Source organism: Lepidochelys kempii, chromosome 8, assembly GCF_965140265.1.
Source record: "Lepidochelys kempii isolate rLepKem1 chromosome 8, rLepKem1.hap2, whole genome shotgun sequence".
Classification (NCBI taxonomy): domain Eukaryota; kingdom Metazoa; phylum Chordata; order Testudines; family Cheloniidae; genus Lepidochelys; species Lepidochelys kempii.
Window position 1 is genome coordinate 97583550 of NC_133263.1, and position 19612 is coordinate 97603161.

The 19612-nt window shown below is 41.0% G+C and overlaps 2 protein-coding genes across 7 annotated transcripts in view; one reads left to right on the forward strand and one right to left on the reverse strand.

Annotated features, from left to right (window-relative positions):
* CC2D1B (coiled-coil and C2 domain containing 1B) overlaps nucleotides 1–19612 on the forward strand; it is a 133763-nt gene that overhangs the window by 104854 nt on the left and 9297 nt on the right. For 3 of the 6 annotated variants that reach the window (XR_012160487.1, XR_012160481.1, XR_012160484.1), the window contains one exon: nucleotides 10172–10259. The exons of 2 other annotated variants lie outside the window; for them this stretch is intronic. The gene's annotated coding sequence lies outside the window, so the exon portion shown is untranslated. Of the gene's footprint in view, nucleotides 1–10171; nucleotides 10260–12073; nucleotides 12581–19612 lie in introns of those variants that run through there. One more of the 6 variants, XR_012160482.1, reaches the window with a different exon arrangement.
* ZFYVE9 (zinc finger FYVE-type containing 9) overlaps nucleotides 1–19612 on the reverse strand; it is a 94767-nt gene that overhangs the window by 33921 nt on the left and 41234 nt on the right. The window contains exons 3-5 of the mRNA XM_073357703.1: nucleotides 18814–18918; nucleotides 15831–17935; nucleotides 7622–7721 (exon numbers count right to left, since the gene is read on the reverse strand). Of these exons, the coding sequence (XP_073213804.1) occupies nucleotides 7622–7721; nucleotides 15831–17935; nucleotides 18814–18883 (2275 nt within the window). The 5' untranslated portion in view covers nucleotides 18884–18918. The remainder of the gene's footprint in view (nucleotides 1–7621; nucleotides 7722–15830; nucleotides 17936–18813; nucleotides 18919–19612) is intronic.

The following is a 19612-nucleotide window of genomic DNA, read 5'->3' on the forward strand; positions in this document are numbered from 1 at the left end:
TCTTGCATCAACCTACAAACACAATACAGAGCCAGTGAAAGGATTTTGAGCCCTTTAAGATATTTCAATTTGACGAGAAAGGTAGGGCAGATTCAACTATTTTGAAAAAGCAATTCAGTGTCAATACAGAGTCTGGACATATAGGAGGGAGACTTAAAACAAAGGAAACAGATATCCTTAGGATCCCCTTCTTGGGATACCCAGAGCAGTTTTGTTTCAATCTTCTCTCCTTCACTTCATGACAGCCTGTGTCAGTTCAGAAATAGCTATCAACTAGAAACACCTTCTCAGACAAAGATGGTATCCAGAACTGTAATTAAGCACATACTCTGTCTATGGATAAGCACTATCGAACAAAATATAGTGAAATGAAAATCCAATTCAGCAACCAACTGAAATAACTACATCTAAAGTATAATCTATACAAGTGCAAAGAATGACTAACCCACTGCTCTGAATTACAAAAATCTGGAACTGCAAGGAAACTGATTGGATCAGGTGAGATTAGATCTGGTCAAATGAACTGACAGGCAATTGACTAGCAAAAGGAAAACATCACTACAAAGCACTGCAGATGGACAGAAACACAGATGACAAGTTGGCCCAGAGGCAGATACGTGCTATTATGCAGGCAATGCTTTCCCTAAAATAAAACAAGTAGTGGTGTCACCATTGTCTACCACTGATGTGTATCAGTGCTGGCAACAGGACAGAAAAGCTTTTAAAAGGAAATCATTGTAACGTGATCAATTTTGTTATACCTCTTTTCAAGAACATTTGGTTTCAACTAAAATATTTTCAGGTTCCTCACTTCTCCAAAACAAAAACAAATCCTACTCACAGCCAAATGGAGCCAGCGGTCTCTAGCCAAAATCATGCATACTTCATTGTTCTTGTTCAGTACATTCTGAAATGTATTAATGTCTCTATCTAAAATGTAACATGTCTTAGCACCTTTGTCATAGGAACAGCCCTACTTGGTCAGACCAATGTTCCACCTAGCCCACTATTCTGTCTTTTGACAGGAGCCAGTTCCAGATGCTTCAGAGGAAATGAACAGAACCGGGCAATTATCGACTGATCCATCCTCTATCCCAGCTTCTGGCAGTCAGAGGCTTAGGGACACCCAAAGCAGGGGGCTGCATCCCTGACCATCTTGGCTAATAGCCATTGCTGGACCTATCCTCCAGGATATTATCTTCAGTAATTCTTTTTTGAATCCAATTATACTTTTGGGCTTCACAACATCTCTTGGCACCAAGTTCCACAGGTTGACTGCATCGTGTGAAGTACTTCCTTATGTTGGTTTTAAACCTGCTACCTAACGATTTTATTGGGTGACCTGTGGGGCAGGATGGGAGAAGACAACCTGGGCCCTGCGGCTGGCCCCCTACCTGGCCGGCGAAGCCCAAGTGGCCTATATGGCCCTGAGTGAGGAACAGGCCAGGAGCTACAACGCAGTAAAGGCAGCCATCCTAGATCAGGTGGACTGTCCGCCGAGAAGTACCTCCAGAGGTTCCAGGCGGCAAGGTGGGCAGTCCCGGGCATTCACCCAGTAGTTAATGGACTGGGCCACCCGATGTCTGAGACCTGACACCCAGACAGTGGGAGAGATCATGGAGGCGCTCATCCTAGAACAGTTTTTACATGGCCTCCCCAAGAACAAAGGGTATGGGTGAGACACCACCAACCCAATACAGTAGAGGCAGCGGTAAAACTGTCAGAGGAGTATGCGGAGGCAAACTTCTCCAGGAAAGAGGGACACCCATACAAGGAAGAAGAAACCAGGAGAAAATCCAGGGAACCCTCGACTGGAAAGGGTCTGGAGAAAAAACAGGAGAACAACTGGGGAGCTCCCACTGGGACCAGGCCACTCGTCTGCTGGCAATGTGGGCAACCAGGACATAAAAAGGGGGACTCCCTGGACATGGAATGTGGCTTTGCAGAGTTTTATGGGTGGACCAACTCTGGAGGGTAGGGGAAGGGGCGGAAACTGTCCACTATTCCCGTGAGGGTGGGGAGGAGACCCCAGTGGGGTCTGGTGGATATGGCCTCGGACTGCTCTCCTGTAAGGAGCGGGCTGGTGAAGCCGCAACGGGTGATTCTGAGATATCTGAGCCAATAGCGATTATCTTTGAAAAGTCATGGAAGACTGGAGAGATTCCAGAAGACTAGAAAAGGGCAAATATAGTGCCCATCTATAAAATGGGAAATAAGGACAACCCTGGGGAATTACAAACCAGTCAGCTTAACTTCTGTACCCGTAAAGATAATGGAGCAAATAATTAAGCACTCAATTTGCAAACACCTAGAAGATAATAAGGTGATAGTTAACAGTCAGCATGGATTTGTCAAGAACAAATCATGCCAAACCAACCTGATAGCTTTCTTTGACAGGGTAACAAGCCTTGGGGATGGGGGGAAGCGTTAGATGTGGTATATCTTGACTTTAGTAAGGCTTTTGATACTGTCTTGCATCACCCTCTCATAAACAAACTAGGGAAATACAACCTAGATGGAGCTACTACAAAGTGGCTGCATAACAGGTTGGTAAATCGTTCCCAGACAGTTGTTGTCAGTGGTTCACAGTCATGCTGGAAGGGCATAATGAATGGGGTCCCGCAGGGATCGGTTCTGGGTCCAGTTCTGTTCAATATCTTCATCAATGATTTAGATAATGGCATACAGAGTATACTTATAAAGCTTGTGAGCGATACCAAGCTGAGAGAGGTTGCAAGTGCTTTGGAGGATAGGATTAAAATTCAAAATGATCTGGACAAACTGGAGAAATGGTCTGAAGTAAACAGAATGAAATTCAATACGGACAAATGCAAAGTATTCCACTTAGGAAGGAACAATCAGTTGCACACATACAAAATGGGAAATCACTGCCTTGGAAGGAGTACTGCGGAAAGGGATCTGGGGGTCATAGTGGATCACAAGCTAAATATGAGTCAACAGTGTAATGCTGTTGCAAAAAAAGCAAACATCATTCTGGGATGTATTAGCAGGAGTATCGTAAGCAAGACACGAGAAGTAATTCTTCTGCTCTTCTCCATGCTGATTAGGCCTCAACTGGAGTATTGTGACCAGTTCTGGGCGCCACATTTCAGGAAAGATGTGGACAAATTGGAGAAAGTCCAGAGAAGAGCAACAAGAAAGATTAAAGGTCTAGAAAAACATGACCTATGAGGGAAGACTAAAAAAAATGGGTTTGTTTAGTCTGCAGAAGAGAAGACTGAGAGGGGACATAACAGTTTTCAAGTACATAAAAGGCTGTTACAAGAAGGAGGGAGAAAAATTGTTCTTCTCAACCTCTGAGGATAGGACAAGAAGCAATGGGCTTAAATTGCAGCCAGGGAGGTTTAGGTTGGACATTAGAAAAAACTTCCTGTCAGGGTGGTTAAGCACTGGAATAATTTGTCTAGGAAGGTTGTGGAATCTCCATTATTGGGGATTTTTAAGAGCAGGTTGGACAAACACCTGTCACAGATGGTCTAGATAATACTTAGTCCTGCCTTGAGTGCAGGGGACTGGACTAGATGACCTCTCGAGGTCCCTTCCAGTTCTATGATTCCCGGTGCCAAAGTGAATTTGGAGAGCATCCATGGGGATGAGGCGCAGTGCCCAATGGCCCAGGAGCCCCTTGAGGTCCAGGACAGGTTCTGCTGGAAACGGGTCTGGGTAGTAGAGGGCCTGCTGTACCCAGTGGTGGTGGGCATTGACTGGGACCCCTGCCTAAGAGAGAAAGGAGGTCAGGGGAGAAAGCCCATTATAGAAAAGGCACGGGGAGACTCCTTGAGGAAGAGGGAAGGGATCTCTGAAGCAGAAAACCCTAGAAAACAGAGCCCAAGTCAGAAAGGACAGGAGAAGGAAAGAATAGAGGAGGTATCCACCCCGTGGCCCTCAGTGGAGCTGAAGGGCCTAACAGAACTCCCTGTAAGGGGACCCACGGAAGATGAGACCCAGGCCCCACTTGACAGTTTTTGGGAACCTGAAGTCTTGGGTGTCCAGGGGAAAGCTGGAATCAATCCTGAACCCCTGTCAGAGGCAAAGGGAGAAAGGAAGGGGGGCACGTCTGGGGGTGTGAATGGTGAGAGGACCTGTGGGTGGCAGCAGAGCTATGAGAGCGACTACCCCCCACGCTATGTGGCTTCTGCGGGTTGGGGATGGCTGAACCCCACAAGAAAGACCCGGTGGGTCACCAGAAAGATGAGGGAGGATTTCCCATATGGCCCCGCCCAGTAGGGGGGCAAAGAGGACTTGGATGGACGAACCTGGTGGCTGGAGAAGGGGGGGGGGGACGGACGTGTGTGACAGGGTGTTGGGCAAGAACTGCTGACTCAGCCCTCTGTCACACTATTCCCGGATGGAAATAAATTGGAGCTGGCTAGAGAAAACCTGCACCTAATTGGTGAATGGGAGACAGCTGCCTGTCCGATTAGCCTGGGGAAGTATAAAAGGCTGGGAGGGAGGGAGCTGGGGGTGGGAGCACAGCGATAGCTCTTCCCTCCTGGGTGCAGATACTAGAAACCAAGCTGTATGTGGTGAAAAGGCAGTGGAAGCAAAACCTTTAACAAACAGCACCAGTGGTTTCTGAACCCCAGGGTCTCCGAGTGACTTTGTCAGCACAGCAGGGGCAGGAGCCAAGAGGGCCTTACAGCACCCTGCTACAAGTGGTAACAGCTAATTTAGACCCCATTATTTTGTATGTATAGTTGGAATTATGTTTTCCAATTTGCATTACTTTGCACTTATCAACACTGAATTTCATCTATAATTTTGTTACCCAGTCTCTCAGTTTTATGAGATCCCTTTTTAACTCTTCACAGTCAGCTTTGGACTTAACTATCCTGAGTAATTTTGTATTGTCTGCCAACTTTGCAACCTCACTGTTACCCACCTTTTCCAGCTCATTTATTAGTATGTTAAGCAGCACTGGTCCCAGTACAGATCCTTAGGAAACCCAGTTATTTACCTTTCTCCGCTGTGAAACGTGACCCTTTATTCCTACCCTTTGTTTCCTATCTTTTAACCAGTTACTGATCGATGAGAGGACCTTCCCTCTTATCCCATGCTTACTTTGCTTAAGAGCTTTTGGTGTGGCACCTTGTCAAAGGCTTTCTGAAACTCCATGTACACTATATCAACTGGATCACCTTTGTCCACATAATTGTTAACCCCCTCAAAGAATTCTAATACATTTGTAAGGCATGATTTCCCTTTACAAAAGCCACGCTGACTCATCTCTCAATATATTGTGTTCATCTACATGTCTGATAATTCATCAAAAACCAATGTCATATTTGTGCCTACCTTTAATTCCTAGTTACTGTAAACTACAATTTCTTACCATGCTTCTTATAGCCTCCAGTGGAAGATGTTGATATTTAGCACTTTATATTTTTTCAAATTGCTTCACAATCATTAATTAATCTTTAACACTCCTTTGAGAGAGATAAAAATTATTCCCATTTAACAGCTATGGAATCTGCCCAAAAATTTTGAATGCCATACTTGAGCATTCACAACTCCAGCTGAAGTCAATGGGACCTCCAAGTGTATTCAGGTCCTGTGAAAAATCAAGCTCTAAGATGAAGTGTCAACAGAGAACACAAAAAGCAAGGCATCCCAAAATTAGTGGACACTTCTGAAAACTTGGCCTAAGTAATTTCAGAGACTGAAAGATTATAAAGCCAGAAGGTACCTCCACTGTAATCATCCAGTCTGTCCTCCTGCATAACACAGGACATAATACTTCCCTAAATTAATTCCTGTTTAAACTATGGGATTTCTTTTAGAAAAACATACAAATTTGATTCTAAAATGTGTCGTGATGAAGAATTCACCACAATCATCTTACAATCATCGTTTGGAACATCTTACCATGGTTAATCACCCTAACTGTTGAAAAACTAAATCTTATTTCTAGTCTGAATTTGGCTATCTTCAATTTCCAGTCATTGGATCCTGTTACACTTACGACTCTTAAGAGTGAAGAGCCTATTATCCAATTAGTGTACACATTTGTGAATATCTTTAGACTGTGCTTAAATCACCTGTGACAAAGTTCCTCCTCTACCTTGGTGGGTCTTAAGCTTATTGGTGGATTTGCTTGCCTTGGAGTTTCACGGCAGCCCTCAGTTTGGCTGAACCCACAGTCCAGGTCAACTCCTCCTGTGTGTGACCAGGAGTTGGGAGGTTTGGGGGAACCCGGGCCCGCCCTCTACTCTGGGTTCCAGCCCAGGGTCCTGTGGACTGCAGCTGTCTAGAGTGCCTCCTGGAACAGCTGTGCGATAGCTACAACTCCCTGAACTACTTCCCCATGGCCTCCTCCCAACACCTTCTTTATCCTCCCCATAGGACCTTCCTCCTGGTGTCTGATAATGCTTGTACTCCTCAGTCCTCCAACAGTATGCGTTCTCACTCTCAGCTCCTAGCGCCTCTTGCTCCCAGCTCCTTACATGCGCCACAAACTGAAGTGAGCTCCTTTTTAAACCCAGGTGCCCTGATTAGCCTGCCTTAATTGATTCTAGCAGCTTCTTGATTGGCTACAGGTGTTCCAATCAGCCTGTCTGTCTTAATTGTCTCCAGAAGGTTCCTGATTGTTCTGGAACCTTCCCTGTTACCTTACCCAGGGAAAAGGGACCTACTTAACCTGGGGCTAATATATCTGCCTTCTATTACTCTCCTGTAGCTATCCGGCCCGACCCTGTCACACACCCCTTAGCCTTCTTTTTTGATAAACTTGAGTTCCTTGAGTCTCTCACTATAAGGAATATTTTCCAATCCTTTAATTGTTTTCATGGCTCTTCTCTGAACCCTCTTCAATTTTTCAACATCCTCCTTGAATTGTAGACACCAGAAATGGACACAGTATTCCAGTTGTAGTAGTACTAGTGTCACATACAGAGATAATATAAACCGCCCCCCTTCTATTCAATAGTCCTGTTTATACATCCAAGGATTGCATTAGCCCTTTTGGTCCCAGCATCTCCCTCAGAGCTCATGTTCTGCCAGTAATTTGCCTGGAGCCAAGATCAGAACACAAGAGTTATTTAGCTGTGCCTATGCCTCAGGAGTTTTTCCTGAACTCAGTCCTTTAGACCAGGCCTCCTTCTCTGACACGAAGTAGTTAACAATAGTGATGTTATTTAATAAGTCAGCTAGTAAGAAATGAAGCAGCATCCTCTTGTGGACTAAGATTCTTTCATGATTTCCCTATAGTATGTAATCTAGAAAGGGACACAAATGTGGGTTTCTTCCCTTTGGTCTCCTGTAGGAACAGGTAACAGATCAGCCATTTGTAAGAAAACAAGCAGAGCAAGCTTCCATCCTTTCCTTCATACAAAACAAATTTTCTGAAATCCAAGCAGGGTGCTTTATGAAATAAGCTCTTAATCTTTCTGCAACCTTACCTGCTTTTTAGGTTTCACTAATTATGTGTGGTACAAGAGTCCCCAAGTCTCACAAGGATTGCAAGTTGAGTTCTTTAGAGCCTTTGCATTTTTACATATTTGCCAGTAAGAATATAGTGTTTTCAATAGGCTAGGCATACATCAGCCACTGACCAACACAAAACCAGTAAAACTTTGCATTTAGTCCCTATTTTTCTACTTACCATTCATTAGTACTGAATGGCAGATTACACACACTCTGGCTTCTTTTCTGTCCATGTACAGCAACTTGCATTTCAGACTGCAGCATGCTGCACAGAAAACCTGGAGCAAAAGAAAAAACACACTGAATCACTCAATGTTTCATGATAAGAGTAATTTAAATAGATTAATTCAGATACTGAATACATTAGAAAGTGCAAAATTAGGAGGCAAATTATCAATAATCCTTCAACAGTGTCACAGTGAAATTGATTAAGATCAATGACCTAGTATCAGTCTCATTAAATCCTACTGGAGTAAGTGCTATCTGCAACAATATAAATGTACACACTCCCCACAGGAGTAATTTAAAAATGCAGGTTTGAGATAATGGCTAATGGATCAGGAAAATCATATATGTAATCCCTCAGTGAATTGAGGGATTGGGAATTAATAGAGGCCACCTTTACAGCTCTCTGGAATGAATCATGTTTAAAACACAACACTGGGAAAGTGCTCAGGCAGTTTCTCTGGTCACTTAAATCGAAGCCAAAACTGGATGGGGAACTGTGACATACATTTCAGAAGAAAGGACATCCATTTTGTCTCTACACTTGAGACCTGCACTGTTGTAACTCTCAGTAGTTCAAATGAATCACCGTAAAAGTGTGTCCTCACCAGCCATCCTGGCTACCTATTAACCCGTTGGTACATAGTACACCTATCAATTCCTGCAGTATCCATGCATTATGGGTACCTATCCCACAGTTCCCACATAAGTCCCTCCCAAAAGTAGAGTTTGGGGGAACAATAATCCACTGTTAGATGCAGTGCCAAAATGTATAAATTAGTATTTTTCAATATATAAAATAGCAAGAAATTGTGTAAAATTAAATATCAGCGTTACATATTTTCAAAGAAGAAAAGCCTTATGATCACTGCATTGCATTTTATAAAAGAGAAAACTCATATGTGCAGAATTATTGAAGCTGCAACAAGAAAGTAATCAGGAGTTCAAGACTCATTCCACACCACACAGGTTGCTAAAGGGGAACACTGCATGACTTGTGCTGGAAGGACCAATGAGAATGCTGCAGCTGCATTGCTAGCACTTTCCACCTGCTCCACGACTAACAGCTCAGTGATTCTGGGCAGCATGCTACAAGAAAGTGCAATTGTAACAACAATTGTAATGCTTGTGCACCATTACAAACATTTGTATGGAGACATGAGGTACTTTACAGATGTGGCAATGCAATGGTGCCTGTAATGCCCAAATTCTCCAGTACAGACAAGATTCTGGCCAGTCTATCTTAAGGTTTACAATGTGTATTTAAATAAAAAGTCAATGTTTTCCCCTATGTGTCCCAGGGCTTTTGTTCAGGTGGCATATGAAGCCACTGATGAGTGCACGTTTCATGCAGAAAAACAGCTTAAAGCATATGAAATTTAGACACATCAGATACTATACTGTAAACACTCTCTGAAAGTCAAGTCAGAATTTTGGATTTCAACCCAAAGTAGTTTCAATTTTATTTGGTTTTCATATGCATAATTAACAGTATATCTTTCTTTTAATCTTCATAGATCTTCATGTAATCCTATACTTTTTCCCTACCCCAACTACAACATTTCTAAATCTTGCACATATTAAAACTAAATACAAAGCCCCATCTACACTACAAATGAGCCAAGGTACTCTGTTCCAACAGTTAAACATAATAGTGTCTGTCTACCTCCTAGCCCAGTTAAAGTGACACAGTTTGGTTCAGTGTGCACTAAAAATGTTGGCCATGTTGTAACTAGGGGCAGCCATTTTGTAAATAGGTCCTGTAACTTTGTTGTAGTTTGTAACGTAGAGATGAAGCTCAAGCCTGAGACAAGATTTTAGCATACAAATGATGTGAGCTGGAATAACAATTTTGTCGCCTGGATGATCTCATCTAATGGTGTGTAAACTGTAAAATTTCCTTTTCTAATTATGTCTGCTATACTTTACCAGCTTTTAAAGTAACATTACCAGCACTGGTTTCGGAGTAATTTATTTTAAAATATTCTGCTTCATTTCAATTCTTAAGGACGCCTATCCACTGGAAAATTCAGTTCAGATTTAAACTAGGAGGACAATTACAGAACATGGAAAAATCAATGTCCTCAACCACAGACCAAAGGACTAAACTAATTAATTTCTAATTCAGGACTTTTTGAAGAAGATTACATTCTGCATTTAACAAAGCTTTTCAAGCACAATGATTTCTATGATCTAAATACTAAACAGAAATAAATAGTAGAATGACAAAACGTTAACACCTGTTCTCATTGGCATCTTTAACTTAGTAGTAGGGTAGAGTGCAGGTGTTACATATAATCAAATATAAACAACATTTAAGGTGAAAGTGAAGTGTGCTTTCCTGTTTTTCAGCAATATATATATATATATATACAGTATATCTGAAAGCAACGGTCAAGCAATTAGTATTTCACATAGCAGAAAATAGCAGCTTGTTTAAAATTCAGCAAGTTTGCACAGTGCAGTTACAAGATTTTATGTTTGTTTTTGTTTTACTTCTTAGTGCAAGAAGAATCACTAGTTTGGCCTACAGAACAGAACAGAACTGTCACATACAAATACTCCACTTGTTCTACACAAGGATATCACAGGTGACCACTACAGATGGCAATGGAAAATACATATACAAAATAATAACAATTAAAATCAATAGTTTCTCCTAAAATATATCATCACTTTTCAGGTTCTTAAGTTTAAAACAAAGTTTGGTAAACATGCATATTTAATTTCTACCATCTCCCCTGATGTTCAGTAGCTCACACTGATTTTGTCAATTACTACACAAATTAAAACAGCAACACTTTCTCCAGGCACCATCCAACTATTTTTAAATGCAGTTTTTATTCTTAGGACTTTTTGCGACAACGGTTAGTTTTAAGAGAAACTGTTGTGTTACAATTCAGATTAAGAATCTCTTAGATTATTAACACTGAACATTTTAAAAATCTACATTATTTTTGCCCCTTATGAGGTTTATTTAGCTATGTATTTCTGTTTACCCTTCAGTCATTTTCACTTTTTGTTTCTCATTCAGCAACAGTAAACTAGTCTCAGAGTTTAAGGCTAGAAGGGACACCAGATCATCTATTCTGGCCTCCTGTATATCACAAGACACTAAATACCACACAGCTACGACACACCAAACCCAACTACCAGAATTAGACCAAAACATTATAGCCTTCAGAAGACTAAATGGCTGTGTGCCACAGGCAGAGAACAGCAGGGACCAAAGGGCATCAACACCACTTATAAAACTTGGGTTTCGAGGAGAATGATTCAGTTCAAACCAAAGAGCTGCTTTTCTTTAAAACAAAACATCCCCAAAGCTTGTTGTCATTTGGTAAACTCACAAAAAACTGAAGTATGGCCTAGCTATTTGACAGTGACCCTTTAAATAAGTGACAGCTAAAATCCAATACCAGTGAGAGGCCTTATCCTGTTTCCACTGACGTGGATTAAAAATTCTCATTGATTTTGGCGGGAGTAGGATTGGACATTTAAATACATCAATAATTGAAAGATGCACTAAATTTAGGGATTTAAACTATATGGTACAAGTGGATAGTGACTACTTATTACTTATTTTTAATAATTTATTGCATATTCTAATATTGGTGGATTTAAATATTATTTGTATTAATAAGAGTATGTGTTTATTCCAAATGAGTGCTTAAACCAGTCAGACCTATCATGAGAAGAATTTTTCTTCAGGTCTCAAAATAAAGAAAACATGGAACAAATGCAAAAATATGAATGTGAACACAACCCACTTACTGAGTCCTTTCACTTAATTGGACAATTGCCAGGAGAACAGATTCAGTGTTATGTATTCTAGTTGTTAAGAAAGACAACTGTCATACCTAGACAGCTATATGGGACGCTTAATATTTTCTGCAAGTCTCCTTCCTGGAGCAGACAGATATGAATCTATGTTTGCTGAATTTGATTATTTTAGGTCCTCTGTTCATGTCATTCTGCTTCCCTATGCTATTCTGGCAGCTAAAGATCTGATCCAAAGCCCAGAGAAGTCAGTTGACTTCACAGGGATTTGGACTGGACCCTAAATGAACCAAATTTACTTTAATACGTTTATTTTTAAAATGCATTAATGTTGCATTTTCATCTTATTTTTAAAGTAATTCATGAATGTTTACCAGCCTAGTATTTTTAAAATTACTTTGAATAATCTGATTGTGACACTGCACCCCATATTCTTCATAGTGATATTATGATTATGAAATAATTGATAATTATGATTTATTTTATGCAAGATATGTCATGTGAGATGTCATAGAAAAGGTTATGATTTGCTGAATATGATTATCCTATTTGTAGCATGTATCATTTTTGTATCTGAAGTTATGAATATTAGCTATGTAACTATTTTTCTGTATTTCAAATGTAGTTACATCTGGGTAACACCCACTGGACAAGATGCTTTCAGTCTAGATAGCTGGGTGGGGAAGGGCCTATTCAGGTCAATGAGCCATTAGGAAAAAACAACAGGCCTTAGGAGAAGCTTATCTCCTACCTGGGGAGCCTTCCTGAGAACACTAAAGACAGCTTCTAAGTAATGGCTGCTATGTCTCTACAACATGTGATGTGACCACATCTCTAGACTCCACCTTGGAATGTCAGCGTTTTTCCACAGACCGGTCAGGGAACCAAGTTTTGAAACAAAGGGTTCCCACCATATGCAAAAGCTATATAAGGCAGGAAGTGACATCGTCGGGTGTTCTTCACTCCCCACACAAGAAAACCCCTGGAAACACCTGATGAACAAAGACTGAACTGGGGGAAGTGCTGGACCCAAACTAAAGGGATTTTTAGCCTGTGAATGAAATATCTGGGAATTCCAAGCTCTAAAGCAAGTGCAGCTTGCCCCTTAAGAATCTGCAGCCTGCTTGTATCATTTTAGGGTTACAATCTGCTATTCATATCCAATCTATTTAGTATATTAAACTTAGTTTGCAGTTGTTGTTTATTTGCTAGGTAATCTGTTTTGATCTGTTTGCTATCACTTATACTCACTTAAAATCCATCTTTTGTAGTTAGCTTTATCTAAACCAGTGTGTGGAAATCATAACTCAGGGGCAAAAGGCTGTTGCATATTCCTCTCCACATTGAGGGAGTGGGCGAATGTTATGAACTTAAGCTGTACAGTTCCTTGTGCAGTCCAAGGCAGTATAATTTTGGGTTTATACTCCAGAGGGGGTGCATGCCTGAGGAGCTGGGAGTAGCTTTCCCCTGCAGGGGCTGGTCAGAGAGCCTGCTTGTAACTGCAGCTGGGTGTGTCCATACCTGTGTGTATGCTGGTGAAAGTGCTGTCTGGAGTGCTGAAAGTGCTGGCTTGTCACAGCAGTACAGTGTGAGAGGGAGCCCAGGCTGGTGCATCAGAGGGCTCAGTGGTACCCCAGTTCCAAGTGCCACCCCAGGGGGAACCAGTCACACTGATCAAATAAAAGAAAAGGAGTACTTGTAGCACCTTAGAGACTAACCAATTTATTTGAGCATGAGCTTTCGTGAGCTACAGCTCACTTCATCGGATGAATACCGTGGAAACTGCAGCAGACTTTATATACACACAGAGAATATGAAACAATACCTTCTCCCACCCCACTGTCCTGCTGGTAATAGCTTATCTAAAGTGATCATCAGGTTGGGCCATTTCCAGCACAAATCCAGGTTTTCTCACCCTCCACCCCTCCACACAAATTCACTCTCCTGCTGGTGATAGCCCATCCAAAGTGACAACTCTTTACACAATGTGCATGATAATCAAGTTGGGCCATTTCCTGCACAAATCCAGGTTCTCTCACCCCCTCACCCCCCTCCCAAAAACCACACACACAAACTCACTCTCCTGCTGGTAATAGCTCATCCAAACTGACCACTCTCCAAGTTTAAATCCAAGTTAAACCAGAACATCTGGGGTGGGGTGGGGTAGGAAAAAACAAGGGGAAATAGGCTACCTTGCATAATGACTTAGCCACTCCCAGTCTCTATTTAAGCCTAAATTAATAGTATCCAATTTGCAAATTAATTCCAATTCAGCAGTTTCTCGCTGGAGTCTGGATTTGAAGTTTTTTTGTTGTAAGATAGCGACCTTCATGTCTGTGATTGCGTGACCAGAGAGATTGAAGTGTTCTCCGATTGGTTTATGAATGTTATAATTCTTGACATCTGATTTGTGTCCATTAGATGTCAAGAATTATAACATTCATAAACCAGTCGGAGAACACTTCAATCTCTCTGGTCACGCAATCACAGGCATGAAGGTCGCTATCTTAAAACAAAAAAACTTCAAATCCAGACTCCAGCGAGAAACTGCTGAATTGGAATTAATTTGCAAATTGGATACTATTAATTTAGGCTTAAATAGAGACTGGGAGTGGCTAAGTCATTATGCAAGGTAGCCTATTTCCCCTTGTTTTTTCCTACCCCACCCCACCCCAGATGTTCTGGTTTAACTTGGATTTAAACTTGGAGAGTGGTCAGTTTGGATGAGCTATTACCAGCAGGAGAGTGAGTTTGTGTGTGTGGTTTTTGGGAGGGGGGTGAGGGGGTGAGAGAACCTGGATTTGTGCAGGAAATGGCCCAACTTGATTATCATGCACATTGTGTAAAGAGTTGTCACTTTGGATGGGCTATCACCAGCAGGAGAGTGAATTTGTGGGGGGGGGTGGAGGGTGAGAAAACCTGGATTTGTGCTGGAAATGGCCCAACCTGATGATCACTTTAGATAAGCTATTACCAGCAGGACAGTGGGGTGGGAGGAGGTATTGTTTCATATTCTCTGTGTGTATATAAAGTCTGCTGCAGTTTCCACGGTATTCATCCGATGAAGTGAGCTGTAGCTCACGAAAGCTCATGCTCAAATAAATTGGTTAGTCTCTAAGGTGCCACAAGTACTCCTTTTCTTTTTGCGAATACAGACTAACACGGCTGTTACTCTGAAAACTGATCAAATAGTTTTAGATTTCTGTTTGCAGTGGCATGTGCCATTTACTTATACTTCAACAACAAAATATATACAAATATTTTATGAGCTGTTTTATCACAAAAAAGCCATATTTGCATTTAAACTAATGCAGTCCTATCTAACTGATATGATGTATACATAAAAATAAGTTCTTACTAAGAAATAAACTTAGTTATAATATTCAAAGAAACATTCCTCATACAATAAAAATACATTTAAAAATTACATTTAATTGACCTTCCTACACAATTCCTCTTAATAACAATATCAACACTCACCTATCCATCAAATTTGGGAAAATCTTATTATAATCAATACACTTTTTCAAAAGCAAGGATATATTTTGGTAAATACTGTAGGTAGCATGTGCAAAGCGAGTAAAGGGGAGATAAAAGAATGAAGATAGTCAGCTATGTTAACCAGCAGAAAAACTGGCAGTTCAGTAGCTCACTTCCCATCCCTGTCAACAAGTTTCAGTGTCATGAACGGAAATTATTGATGCAGTGATTTTTGAAAATTAGTTTCCTGCACTTAGTTATTTTATAGCAGTCCGACATGAATTCAATATCTGTTAATGGCTACAATAAACTAACAAACTGCTTTTAAAGGATAACCTTTCTTATCATCATGAATAACCAATAGTTATTCTCTATTAAAGTAATGTGAACAATGAATAGATGAGAGTCTAGGGACTTTTTAAAAAGAAACTAACCAAATCAAATGGAGTATGCTACTGTGCTTTAGACCAGTGGTTCTCAAAGCCAGTCCGCTGCTTGTTCAGGGAAAGCCCCTGGTGGGCCAGACCAGTTTGTTTACCTGCCGTGTCCACAGGTTCAGCTGATCACGGCTCCCACTGGCTGTGGTTCGCCACTCCAGGCCAATGGGGGCTGCGGGAAGGATGGCCAGCACATCCCTTGACCCGCCCCGCTTCCCGCAGCCCCCATTGGCCTGGAGCGGTGAACCGTGGCCAGTGGGAGCCGCGATCGGCCGAACCTGCGGACGCAGCAGGTCTGGCCCACCAGGGGCTTTCCCTGAACAAGCGGCAGACCAGCTTTGAGAACCACTGCTTTAGACAGATGTCAGGCAATGGTAGCCAGTTTGGGCGGGCGGGCGTGAGAGAGAGAGAGAGAGAGACTACAAATAAGGGAACACAAGGCTTTGTCACTGAATATGAACTTACCTTCCCACATGCTCTGCAATGATGCCTCCTTTTGGTGAATGTAAATCTGGCCTCACATTTCATGCAGTTTGGTGCTTGAGAATCTGGAACCCAAACTGGAGCCTCCTCACCTAAAGTAGTAAATGGCTTTCTAGTGGGAGCTCCAAACTGACCAGCTCTGAGATCATTATCTGGACTATCTGGGGCTACTGCAAGGCACGGACTACTAGAGACCCCAGACTCATACTCTTCTAAATGTTCCCCAGTGGTATCAGCAATAGAGACATTTAATGATGTCTCATCAGGAAACATATCAGCTGCCAAGGTTTCCCCTATTTTTGCTTTACCAAAGACATCATTTTTATTTTTAGTATTACCTCCAGAGTTTGGGGGAACAAGGTCGTTTTGTAAATGGTCCGATAATGGCTTTGGAATTTGCAATTTAAGATTTGTAGGTTGTTTGGGTCTTGCACCACCAAATGGAACACTGATAGGTTGCAGATTAGTTACTGTTTTTGGTAATATTTGCCCTTGCAAAGATGGTACCTGACTGCAGAGATTATGTAAGTAATTTTTCTTCATTTGGTCACCAGTGCTGTTTACAATGAGACTACTCCCATCAGCAGCCTCATTTCCTCTTTGTTCATAAACATTAGTGTAACATTCTGACTTGCTCTCCTCTATCTCCTTTTCTTCTGTCACTGAGTCTTCCTTGGAGGGTAAAGTCTTTGGAATATGAGCAACAATTGGGTTCTGCATTCCATAGGAATCACAACCATTAGACAGAGAGCTTGCTGCTGATGTACCCATAACATCAGAGAGACTGGACCCTTCAAGCTCATCTATATAAATCCCTTTTATGTCCATGCCTGCTTCCATCATCCCATCTCCATCTTTCCCACTATTACTACAAGCCTCCTCAGGCTCTTTCATCTGCAAAAGTCTTTCATTCTCTCCATGAGTTTGCTTATTATTCAGTTTAGTCAATTCCCAATTAGTCATCTCCTGAGATTCAGGGAAACACTCTGCTCCACTGAGCAATTCAGTTGTGCTGAGAATTTTGTCACATTCACTGACTTCACTTTCCATACCACTAACATCCTCAGAAGTAATACATTCTTCAAAGCATTCACTGTAATTGCCACTTTCAGACATATTAGGCTGACAAGTTTGAGAGAGCACAGGTAGCCCAGATTGATACAGTTGAGATGTCTGTTCCTCTACAGTTTCATCTATCATGAAGCTTCCATTACTTGAACTAAGAGAAGAATTTTTAGCTTCCGGATCTTTTCGTTGAGTAATTACTTTGCTAGTAAAATCCTCAACTGATGCACAACTCTCTTGTGGTTTCTTTGTACCATCAACTGGTCTCTGCAATAAGGTCACTGCATTAATCCCTGCAATTGTAGACTCTGAGAACAGAGAGTCTCTATTAATATTAGAATCATCCTTTAATCGATGGGGGAGGCATGCATTGGACAGACTATCAGATGAAGTATTAATCAAATGGCTAACAGAGTCAGCCTCAGCATATAGCCGATCTAACTGTACTCCTTGCTTTTCTGTATCTGTATCTTTTTCAGTGGATCCATTTACAGTAACACCAAACTGATCATTCTGTCGGTTTTCATTATCCAGTGTAAAGCTAACAGTGTCCATTAAGGACTGAGTGCTGTAATTTTTACAATCCAGCAAATTGCCACTTTGTAGAGTCCTTCTGTCGCAGTTATGCATGACTGCCACTACTAGAACATTTTTCTCTTCTGGCAAGCAGGCTGGATTTCCACATTTCTTTTCTCCTGTTTCCATAGCATTACACTGATCATCCTGATTACTATTTCTCTTCATTAAATGATCATCTGCTTTTGCCTGATCATCAATCCACACAGTTGGGGTCTCTGGATTTACACTAAGATCCATTCCATTAGCACAATGATCCCCCTCTCCTTCTGTTGGGGTGGTGGTTGAATGGGTCAGGGAGAAAGACTTTAATCTCTGTTGACACTCATTAGGAATTGAAGCTTCATGCACGCTGGACAGAGCTGGATTACATGACAGCCGATGAGAAGGGGGATCTAGAACCTGATTCCACTTTGTACCCAATAATGTAGGTGAAACGGCATCATCTGAAAAATTAATAGTTTAAATAATGACTATATTATAATCCATCACAGTGACACAACTCCCCCAGCTCTACTTTATAGGATAGTTAACCTCCATGGTTCCTATAATCCTTTTGTATAACAAAACTACTCCTAAACCAGAAATGCACAGATGTCTGAATACGGGCACAATAGCAAAAGACCACTTTCTAATACTTAAGAATCCAAGATCAACATCTAATGATGTAATTGCACAGAGTTTCTGGAAAATAACATCTTTAGGGCTATACGACCAGTCAGTTGTCCAGTTCTATTCTTAACAGGCAATTCTAAATTGATTGACTGATTGATACATTAAGTAGAAAGGGGGAGGGGACACAAGACAAAATCCTTGGTTGCCTCCACAGTAAGAGGGAGGAAATTAGAGCACACAGAGATTTTATACTTAGAATATGATCGTCTTCACTCTAGGATTTATGTGTGGTGGCATTTTTGTCAGGGTGCTTGGTTCTCCCAATATTGAAGAACAATGTTTAAATAACTGTTTTCATAGAATTGTTAAAAACAAGTCTCATCAATATTTCTATTCCTATTAGGTTCTGTAAAACTCTTTACTTTAACACAAGCTACAATTCTAACAATATCCCTTTAAAAATTTACTACATCAACAGTTAAATATAAAGCACCTCACCACTGATAATACAGGTAAACAGAAAATTATTATGAGATGCTGTCCTCTGCTAAGGAAAACCATGTAAAATTCACAGGTGGCTTTGAAAGTAATGAGATCAGTTTGCAATTCATGAAAATTAAAAGGATGTTACACTACGCTGCCCCTCCTATGGTTTTCTCTGTGTAATGTCAAACACATGCATCTACAACCTTTTTACAAAGTCACTCACCTTCATTTTGTTCAAATTCATCTAATACCTTATCGAGGTTATATGCCTCCGCTTGGAAATAGTTCTCCATTTGTCAGAAAATACCACCCAGTTCCTTGACTGAACCTGTCAAACAGAGACCAGATTACCAACAGGTATTCAAGATTCAGTTAGCAATATTCCATTATCCACTCCCTTTATTTACCAGGAGAATATTCCCTCAAATATATTCAAAATGTAGATCAATTTAACATATTGCACACACAAATTGAGGGCTTTTTCTGATGATCAAAATTATTTCTGCATTAACCTAATCCTAATTAGTTGCTTCCCCATCAGGATTAACTGGAATTTTTTTAAAACTTGGCAGCCTTCAAAGTTTACAAATAATGTCAAAACATATATGCTTTAAATTTTAAGCCAAGTCCAGATTTTTTAAAAATAATTAACTATCTAAGAGCAGATTTGAAATGTAAGACACTAAAAACCAGCATATTGACAAAGCAAATTTACATGTAGAATTTGTTGATGTGGGCCAGGTGGCTGAAGCTACAATGTTGTTAACATTTGGGAGAGGAGGTTTCATTTTCATATGCTGGCTGTCAGAGCAGCTGAAACTATTGTAATCAAATGAATGGAAAAAATACTAAGCCATTTGAGTCTGCAAGTGTTAAGTCATTTCATAGTACACTTCATTCCAGACCACACCACTTACAAGGCATAATATGCAAGACTGTCTTTCAGAGATACAAAAATAAAATCTAAATGGGAGAGAGAGATTTTTCTGTAGGGGTGGCAAGAAGGAAGTTCCCCTTTTTCC